The 10,640-nt window shown below is 35.8% G+C and overlaps 2 protein-coding genes across 7 annotated transcripts; one reads left to right on the forward strand and one right to left on the reverse strand.

The window, feature by feature from the left end:
• The first annotated feature begins 4,912 nt into the window (after positions 1-4,912).
• LOC110753176 (WAT1-related protein At5g40230-like) lies at positions 4,913-7,437 on the forward strand. Of its 6 annotated transcripts, none has more exons than XM_088246672.1 (7): positions 4,913-5,361; positions 5,439-5,501; positions 5,659-5,772; positions 5,925-6,171; positions 6,296-6,414; positions 6,561-6,712; positions 6,806-6,942. In XM_088246672.1, exons 1-6 carry the CDS (start codon positions 5,183-5,185, stop codon positions 6,679-6,681), a joined length of 843 nt encoding a protein of 280 aa, XP_088102798.1. In that variant the 5' UTR covers positions 4,913-5,182; the 3' UTR covers positions 6,682-6,712; positions 6,806-6,942. The 6 variants fall into 6 exon arrangements, with proteins under 6 accessions (XP_088102798.1, XP_088102796.1, XP_088102797.1 ...); XM_088246670.1 differs by having other exon boundaries at positions 4,914-5,361; positions 6,296-6,454; positions 6,612-6,712; positions 6,832-7,437; XM_088246671.1 differs by having other exon boundaries at positions 4,915-5,361; positions 6,832-6,970.
• Positions 7,438-8,421: 984 nt separating this feature from the next.
• LOC110763617 (uncharacterized) lies at positions 8,422-10,347 on the reverse strand. Its single transcript, XM_088248451.1, has 2 exons — positions 9,297-10,347; positions 8,422-9,143 (listed from the first exon to the last, which is right to left on the reverse strand). The coding sequence occupies exons 1-2, from the start codon at positions 10,345-10,347 to the stop codon at positions 8,422-8,424; spliced, it is 1,773 nt and encodes a 590-aa protein (XP_088104577.1).
• Between the last annotated feature and the right edge of the window lie 293 nt (positions 10,348-10,640).

The raw sequence follows: 10,640 nt of genomic DNA on the forward strand, positions 1-10,640 counted from the left end.
TGAACCACGTGTTTTCGGCTGTTTTGTATTCGTACACTTACATGATCACCAACGCAATAAATTGGATCCCCGCATAGAAAAGTGTGCTTTCATTGGCTATGCCCATCATTAGAAAGACTATCGATGTTATCACCCTCCAAGTCAGAAGGTCTATACCTCCATGGATGTAGTGTTTCGAGAACACAACATATATTTTTCAGAAGCATATGAGGAGAATCTAAAGCCAAACACCTCGAATTTTCTAGACTTTTTCACAACGGAAGAGACTCAACATCAAAGCGACTGGTTGCCCCTCTAACACAACCGGTCGCCTCCTTTTATCCGTGCACATGAGGCGTCTTTGCCTTAAAGCAACCGGTCGCTAGTGGAAAACGACAGGTTGACTCAATGCTGCCAAAATCAGGAGGAGGAAGTTGAACTGTTATATGAGATTTTATCCGCTCCGGACTCGCCTTCAGCTCTAGTACCACACCAATCACCTTTTGAGAAAGACATTCAGGTAACATCTCCCCATGAAACTAATAACACTAATGAATTATACCATGATAATTTGATTTCAGAAAGCATAAAGGATACAAATACCCGTATATACCAACTTACAAAAAGGAAGAATCGTGCTAAACCTCAAGTACAGTACGAAGCAGTTATTAAAGTCAAAGGAAAATACCCCATCAATAACTATATATCTTTAAGCAGATTATCAGAGTCACATGTACACTTTGTGAAGTAGTTGATCGCTATATATGTCCCTAATAGTGTGACTGAAGCATTAGAAGACTCAAAATGGAAAGAAGCCATAAATGAAGAAATGCGATCTCTCTAGAAGAATCCCACATATGAGCTCGTGCCTTTACCTCACGTTAAGAAGACGATGGGATGCATGTAGATCTATACTGTGAAACCCAAAGCAGATAGATCCATTGAAATACACACAGAGATATGGGATGGACTACTAGGAGACCTTTACCCTAGTAGCCAAGATCAACACTATCAGAGTCCTACTGTCTCTAGCGGCAAATCTAGATTGGCCACTACATCAGTTCGATATTAAAAATGCATTCTTACATGGAGACTTGGAAGAAGAGATTTACATGGGTTTACCACTAGGATGTAATTTCGCTCATGACAAGAAAAATCGAGTTTGCATGCTCAAAAAGTCATTATATGGGGTTAAAACAATCTCTCAGGGCATGGTTTGGTAGATTTACTAAGTCTATGAAGAATTTTGTATACACTCAAAGTAAAATCACTGCATTAATTGTTTATGTGGATGATGTGGTCGTAACTGGGAACGACACATGAGAGCAACAAAGGCTACAAAAGTATTTGTCTAAGGAATTCGAGATGAATAATTTAGGTGCTCTAAAATACTTCCTCGAAATTGAAGTAGCAAAGTCAAAAACTGGTATATTTCTGTCCATGAGAGCAACAAAAGCTACAAAAGTATTTATCTCAGGAATTCGAGATGAGTAATTTAGGTGCTCTAAAATACTTCCTCGAAATTGAAGTAGCAAAGTCAAAAATTGGTATATTTCTATCTCAAAGGAAATATGTGATGGATCTACTCACTGAAATAGGAATGATTAGATGTAAGCTTGATGACACACCCATTGAGATGAATCACAAGTTGTGTGAAGACATGGACCGATTGCCAACCAATAAGGAACAATATCAACGCCTTGTTGGAAGGTTGATATATTTGGCACACACAAGACCATATATTGCATATGCTGTGAGTGTGGTTAGTCAGTTTATGCATTCACCTAGTGTTTCTCATAGGTATTCAGTTGATTGGATCTTAAGATACTTAAAGTCAACCCTTGGAAAAGGGATTAATGTTCTCAAAGAATGGAAATCTTGAAGTTTGGGCTGGTTTCATTATATAGACGCTCTACATCGGGTTATTTTACATTCATTGGAGGTAACCTAGTCACTTGGCTGAGTAAAAAACAAAATGTGGTTGCTCAGTCTAGTCTAGTGTAGAAGCAGAGTATCGATGACTGGCTCAAGGAGTTTGTGAATTATTGTGGATCAGAGGACTCTTGACAGAATTGGGTTTTAAACTAGAGAAGCTAACAGAGTTATATTGTGATAACAAGTCAGCTATCGATATTGCTCATAATCGAGTTCCACATGATCGAACTAAACTTGTTGAGGTGGATAGACATTTCATCAAAGAAAAAATTGAGAACAAGATCATCTGTCTACCCTTCATAAAATCAAAAGATCAATTAGCGGATGTCTTAACAAAAGCTGTCTGTGGACGAGTGTTTTATAATTCACTAATCAAGTTGAGCCATGATGACGTGTATGCACCAACTTAAGGAGGAGTGTTGACGTGAATTAACCTATTAAATCAAGGAGATTTATTTCCTAAGTTAATTAGGTGATTTACTTCCTTGTTTTATATAGTCGACACATCCTTATATAATTAGGAGATATTCTCCTAATTAATTACTGTATCTATTTCCTTGTAAAGCACCCTTGTAAACTCCTATATATCTCCTTATGGAGAAGAATACAATTAACCTAAAGTATTCAAACCAAATATTATATCTTAGCAAAAAGGACCTTAGTTCCATTGTAATTCTGGGCTTGCCTTTATTTTATTAGGCTTCAAGTTGTTCCTGTCTTTGGCTTTTTCCACTTTTCAGCTAATTTTATTTTCATATATGCAGATCTTCTAGACAGTTAATGGGACTTGCTGGTTTAAACTATGCCTCTGCTACACTTAGCACAGCCATGCTTAATCTTGTTCCAGCCTTTACATTCATACTTGCATTACTATTCAGGTTTCTAATTTCCGTCAGTTTGTGTTTTTGTTACTTTTCAACGTCAGGCTTTTTCTTTTGTTAAAATCATGATTTTTTTTTTCTTCTTCCAACTCACCATAGATATTGACTAAAGCCACTTTTAATTATTTGTCAAGCAAGTCTCACGATTACTTGTATTTTACTGTTTAATTAGGATGGAAAAGCTAAATTGCTAAGACTATAGGAACTGTGGTGTCAATTACTGGGGCCTTTGTAGTGACCATCTTCAAGGACTCAGTGCTGTCATTTCATGTGTTTGATGTATATGCATTTATGTATGTTAAGCATTTTAGAATCAGTGCTGTCATTTCATTAAAATTGAAAACAATTAATGGCTTAGAAAAAAAGGGAGACCAATGTCATTTCATTTATCTGCAAACATGGGTTATTAGGGACTACCCTGCAGTGTTAATGGTAAGAACAATTCGCGGCATCTTTGTCATCATCCAATCTGCTGCAATTTCTCTGATTGCTGTCGAAGGACTAAATGCATGGAAGCTAAAGTTTGATATTAAGCTCATAGCTATTGGGTACAATTTGAGGAAAGATCTTTTTCAACATTATTGGGTTAATTTTCTTTTGATTTTCAACCAAACTTTATGTGCTGCTTAATTGATTTCTAGAGGCAGCTTTTGAAGTAATGATAAGGACTGGTATTCACTTGTGGGCATTGAACATAAAGGGTCCTGTTTATGTTGCCATGTTCAAGCCACTTGGTTTAGTCATCGCACGTTTTGTTGGCGTGGCATTTCTTGGAAGGTTAATGTTATCTTTTGTAACACTCTTTATATTGGTTGCAAGGATATAAATTATAGCTTATGTTTCAATCTATTTCAACAGTGGTAGGGTTTTATGCTGTAATTTGGGGGAAAAACCAAGAAGCGAAGTAAGAGGCTAAAAATGATCAAACCGGAAGCTAGGAGTTGGAGTCATTTTCTCAAACAGAACCTCTTTTGCTTAAAGAATGAGAAAGACTTTCTTGAAACGAGGATAACACCAATAATACTATGACACGCGTGATAACACTTTCACGTAACATAATATTATTGGCTGGAATAGCAAAATAGTGCTATCCCCCTTGTAACTATATATATATTTTTTCCTAAATACATTGAGAAGAAAAGTCTTGCACGCTATCAAATGTCAAGTTCGATTTCAAAAAAAGAAAAAGAAGGTTCTTGATTACTTTTGAAAATATATTTTCTTGTTAGATAGTTGAGATGAAATGTTGTTAAACCACCCAAAAAAAACTCCATTGTTTACTTTGATATAAGAGATAACGAAGGAGGTAGAATCGAACACGGTCCGTGGATAAGTAAACAAACTTCCAATCACTTTTATATTTTATCGGATGGTTGGAAACAAAGAAAAAACATTAATTAGCCAATACAAGACAAGAAATTGAACCATGACCCTACATTTTGGGTGGGGAGATGTTACTGTCAGTCTGTTTATTGTATGCAAAATTGACATCTCATTGGAGGTCAAAATCATTTGCATTCTAGTAGTAACAAGAACATTGGAATAAAGTCCAGCTTGTATTCAAGTGAGGTGAAAATGTGGTATAGGAATAACGTTCCACTTTAATTATGGTCTGGCATATTTCATTTTCCCTTTCTTTCTAAGATTTGTAAATAGGCATCTTGCTAAATTTATTATCGGCTTAAAATATTGTATGACAACCAGTGGGGTCATCTTTCAAAATATTGCTATCGACAAAGACAAATGTATAGATTCCTTAAAAAAAATATATTTGTTGTCCATATTACATGATACCTCAAATAATACTAGAAACAGCAATTGATGTTGAAGAATTTCACTTGTTTCACATATGGGCTCATTCATGACTTTATTTATTCACAATAATTAAGAAATTTTCACATGAATTAGTAACGGGATCAGATAAAAAAATATTTAGTTGGGCCATTGGCCTTTACCTCCGTAAACATATACAGGGCATGAAGCAAACAAAGCAAGCAAGCAACCCCATCAGGTGGGTGGGTGCCTGTGGGCCAAGATATTTAGCGTAGGGAGTAGAGAGGGAGAAACGTGTACCTGCGTGAATGGAAGTATAAAATCTTGCATGCATAGTTTCTGTTTTAAACATCTAATCGTTGACGATTGGACATGAAAATTTAACGCATTTGCATTATTTCTGCATAACAACAGATTTTTCCAAGATAGAATTCTTGCATCAGATGTCACTCGCATTTATTGGGCCTGAAAAATCAATCCTTGACTAATTTAATGCCAGAAAAATATACCATTCTCGGCTTCAGTTTCATGCTTCCACCTTTGTGGCTTTGACTCTTACCAGTATAATTCCTGGAGAGAGAGAGAGAGAGAGAGAGAGATAGAGAGATTTGGATATGGGGATGTGGATTTCAATGCCCTTTCTGGGAATGGTGATGGTGATTTTTGCTCAGGTGACTAGTTTGATACTAAACAAGGAAGCCATGTCCAGCGGACTGAGTGAATATGTTCTGGCTGTCTACTCTTTTGCTCTAGCCGCTCTCATTCTTCTCCCTTTTTCCTTCTTCTTCAACAGGTCTCTGCCTTTTCTCTCTGTTTCTCTTTCTCTCTGTTTAAGTTGATTTACTTACTTGTCTCTTCATTTGATGGCAGATCAGAGCGTCCCCCACTCACCTTCTCCATCATCTCGAGATTATTCTTACTCAGCCTTATTGGGTTTGTCAAAAAGACCTTAGTTGAAAGTTGAAACTAATAACCAATAAATAAATACAAAGAAAACAAATAAAGTTATTCCATTATTTTATAGAGTTTCAAGTTGTTCTTGTCTTTGGCTTTTTCCAGTTCTCAGCTAATTTTATTTTCATATAAACAGATCCTCTGGACTGTTGATGGGACTTGCTGGTTTAAACTATGCCTCTGCTACACTAAACACAGCCATGCTTAATCTCATTCCAGCCTTTACATTCATACTTGCCGTACTTTTCAGGTTTTTAATTTCCACAGTCTCTGTTTTTCTTACTATTCAATGTCAGTCGTTTTCTTCTGTTCAAATCAGGACTTGAAAAGAATGTATTTTCTAAAGCCACTTTTAATTATTTGTGGAGTCTCATGATTACTTGTATTTTACTGTTTAATTAGGATGGAAAAGCTTAATTGGAGGAGCTCAAGCAGCCAAGCTAAAATTATAGGAACTGTAGTGTCAATTACAGGGGCATTTGTTGTGACCTTCTACAAGGGCCCTGCAGTCGTACACGCACGCTTGTCCTCTGCTGGGACTGGTCTATTCAGTAATCTATCTCTCTTCTCAGAAAAATCACATTGGGTAATTGGAGGGCTACTTCTAGCAGCTGACTCCTTCGCGACCTCATTATGGTTTATTGTGCAGGTGATGAACTTTTGTACAAGAAGTTCTAGCTGATATAACACCCACTTACCTCTAGTACAAATTCATATGATATGACCATTCTTTTTTCTGTCTTTTCTTTCTCTTTAACCTTGAATTTTTGCAGGCCTCAATTCTTAAGAAGTACCCTGCAGTGCTGATCACAGTCTTCTTTTACTGCTTCTTTATCTGCATACAATGTGCATTAGTCTCACTGATACTTGTACAAGACCTAAGTGCTTGGAGGTTAAAACCTAATATTGGATTGCTTGCAGTTTTATACTATGTGAGCAACTATGCATATAATTGTCATATCATATTGTTAGTGGATTAATTAATTTAAGTTATACATAATTTGTTAGTTAACATGAGGTATAATTTGCAACATGTAGGGGATTGTTGGGATTTCATTTCGTACCAACGTGTGTACATGGTGCCTGCAGAGAACAGGACCTGTGTATGTTTCTATGTTCAAGCCCCTTGCCGTGGTTTTCGCAGATGTCATCGATGTAATTTTTCTGGGACAAGCTCTCTATCTTGGAAGGTATAATATAGATATACGTACTAGCAGATGAAGATGCAGCTTTTCACTTCTACTAATTAGTGTATATCTTCCTTTTTTATTTCCGTGGTACAGAAGAAGTAATCAAAATTTTACTGCAGCTTGATTGGAGCAGCTGTAATTATCTCTGGTCTTTATGTTGTGATATGGGGAAAGGCCAGAGAAGAGAAGTTGAATGAAAACAGTGGAGAGCAGAATTGCTTAGAATCATCCACTGAAAGGGTCCCCCTGCTGTAAAATGTGACACAGAATTGCCTTGTATAAATATTATGGTCTTAATGTGTTCAATATAGAATCAGTGCTGCCATTTCATTAAAAATTGAAAACAAGAAATGGCAGATAAAAAAAGTGAGGTCAATGTCATTTCTTTATCTGATTTTTTATCTGCAGACATGGGTTATTAGGGACGACCCTGCAGTGTTAATGGTAACAACAATTCGCAGCATCTTTGTCACCATCCAATCTGTTGCAATTTCTCAGATTGCTGTCAAAGGACTAAATGCATGGAAACTAAAGCCTGATATTGAGTTCATGGCTATTGGGTATAATGTGAGGGAAGATCTGTTTCAACATTATTGGCTTAATTTTCTTTCGATTGTCAACCAAAACTTTATGTTCTGCTTAATTGATTACTAGAGGCAGCTTTTGAAGTAATGCTGAGGACTGGTATTCATTTATTGGCATTGAATATAAAAGGTCCAGTCTATGTTGCCATGTTTAAGCCACTTGGGCTAGTCATGCCACTTTTCTTTGGCGTGCCATTTCTTGGAGATACTCTGCTATCTGCAATAACCATATGTTTTATTCACCGACCCAAAAGAAAAAAAAGAAAAAAAAGAGAAGGTGTTATTGGTTGCAAGGATATAAATTAGAGTTTTCCTATTTAAACCCCACACTTTTCTTTGTTCACCCCAATACTTAAATCAATAAGCTCTTAAATTTTATTATTGTGTAAAAAGACAAAAAAGGTCATCCAACTTAATACTTAACCTAGTATATCTATACACACACCCCCACACACCCCACCACTCTTCATATTGGCACATCACCAGTGGCGGAGCCAGGAATTTATATGTTGGGGGGCCAACATATAAACCAAACAAGACATTAAAAAATTTCACTTTTTCAACCTTAACAATGTTTGGAAAAATTAAAGGCATAAAATATTTGTTTATTCAATTAGGTATCAAAATAACACTCGTCGTTCTTTCATATCTCGAAAACCATCTATGATTGAGTCAGTGCTAAACTTTTCTGCAATTTCCCTTTCGATGTACATAATCAAAGAGTCTGTGAGAAATTCGTCTTCCATCTTGTTACGAAGCCTAGTTTTTACTATACGCATAGCAGAAAATGATCGCTCTGCAGTTGCTGTAGAAACAGGAAGAGTAAGCACAAGCACAACCACTCTATAAACAAGTGGATATATAGTTGATCTTCTAGTCGTTACCATCCATTGAGATAGATCAGAAATTATTGACAAGTTTTTGAACTCTGGAAGTCTAACGACGTCACTCTCAAAATGTTAAAGTTGTCTTCTCAAACCTATCTTCTCATGATCTTCAAAGTCTTGCGGATAGAACTTATCTACCAATTGACAAATATAATCAATTCTAAAAGATTTATTCACTTCACGAGGATCCAAAGCCGACCCCAGAATAAGCAGCTCTGTTGTTTGATCACTAAATTTGCTATTTAATTCTTGAAGTTGAGAATCTATTGCAGCATAAAAAAATATCTATCATGTAATAATGCTTAATCGTAAAATCATCTTGTTGATGGCGAGCTCGACCTCGTCTTGCAACATAACGAGCATTCATATCTAGGATATCTATGTTCCGTGCTTCACAAAAAGAATTCACCTTGGTAAGCAAAGAATCCCATCCATCGTCTCTTAATTCTTGGATGAGTGCTTTAGTGGAAGAAATAAGATTCATGGCATTTATGATGTCTTGGGATTGACATTGCAAAGCTTGACAAAGATCATTAGTGATCTCCATAAGTTCTTTCATAAGATGTAAGATAAAGACAAATTCATATGAAGTCATTGCCTCATAAGCTGCATCAGCATCTCCTCGTTGAGAATAAGTAGTTCCGTTATCAATTATATTAATTAGAACTGTGCATGTTGCACTAAACATATTTACCAAGCTTGTAATTGATTTCAAATGAGAACCCCAACGAGTATCACCAGCACGTTGTAAGGTGCCAATTTGGTTCATTCCTTTCCCAGTCTCGAGCTCATCAATTGCAATCATGTGCTCAATTTCAGCAGCTTGAGCATTTTTCAGTTCATCATTACGCTTACATGAAGCACCAACAATATTGACAATAGAAGTCAATTTAGTGAAAAAGTGGTGAACATGAATAACTTCTTTTGATGATGCAACTAATGCCAATTGTAATCGATGTACTAAACAATGAACATAATAAGCATATGAGCAATCATTCAAAATCAAAGCTTGTAACCCATTCCATTCACCTCACATGTTACTTGCACCATCGTATCCTTGTCCTCTAATATTTTGAATATTTAGTGAATTATGAGACAATATAGAGTATATACCTTTTTTCAGAGTTAATGCCTCAGTGTTTGACACATGAACAAGCCCAAAAAAACGCTCCTGAATAAGACCTTCTTTGTCAACAAATCGCAACACTATAGCCATTTGCTCTCTCTTGGATTCATCACGCGCTTCATCAACAATTATACAAAACTTTGATTCCCCAATTTCTTCACAGATTGCTTTCTTCACTTTAGTTGAAAAAACATGTAAAATTTCTTTTTGGATCTGTGGTGATGTGTAAGAGGCATTTTTGGGAGCTTTATCTAAGATAACTCCAACAACTTTTTCATTATATGCAGCCAATATTTCTAACATTTGAAGAAAATTTCCACGATTGATTGAATTCTTTTTTTCATCGTGGCCTCTAAAAGCACATCCTTGGAATGCAAGCCACTTGACTGCTTCAATTGTTGCCTTAAGTCGTAGTCGATTGTCTGCAATTTGTTGGGAAGAATAATTCTCAACGACTTTCTGTATATGCTGGGATTGATTCATCAAATCCAAACATGATATTTCAGCAATTTTATGAGGGGAGTTAGGATCTTTCCCCTCGTGATTTAGAAAAGAACAATTTTTTCCATCTCTAACTTTCTTCCAACTTTGAAATCCCTCAAGAGTGAAAGCATTTTTCCCAGTATGTCCAGATGGTTTGTTAAAAAGATAGCACAGTAGACAAAAAGCTGCATCTTTCACAGGTGAATATTCTAACCACGAAGGAAATAGTTTGAACCATGAACTTTGAAAGCTACGCTGATGAGTTATTGATCTTGATTTTGGATACTTGGAAAGTATATGTTGGTATGGACCAACGTTAATGTAAGCTCGTCGAATTTGGTCACGTTGATTAACAGGATAATTCCATATTTGTGGACGTAGCCCTGGGTCGCTCTCTAAAGTACTAATATCAACTTCATTGTTAGTAGTCTCAATTCTTGGAGGTCCAGAACGATTTTCAGATGCTACTGTCTCAATATTAGAATCAGGTACAGATGAGGTAACTTCAGTATGTTTTCTTTTGAAAAATCCATCAATTTTAGGTTGTTTCTTCATCTACAAACCAATTACAAATTTTATTAAGAACATGATATATTCATAAATTATACCCCAAAAAAAAAATCATATTCTATGCATAGAACATATAAGATACGAAACATATAACTATAACAATGAAAACTTCAATTTTCACTCATATAAACATATACAAATATATTCTCATAAAAAGTAATATAAACAAAGGAAAAAAAAACTATGACTATGTAAAGTTATCTAACCTGGAATTAAAAATTTTGAAGCAGGAGGTTGGAGAGCAAACAACCAAATTCAATTATTTTCTTTTGTTGTGT

The sequence above is a fragment of the Prunus avium genome, chromosome 1, assembly GCF_965620075.1.
Source record: "Prunus avium chromosome 1, drPruAviu1.hap1.1, whole genome shotgun sequence".
In the NCBI taxonomy this organism is placed as follows: Eukaryota; Viridiplantae; Streptophyta; class Magnoliopsida; order Rosales; family Rosaceae; genus Prunus; species Prunus avium.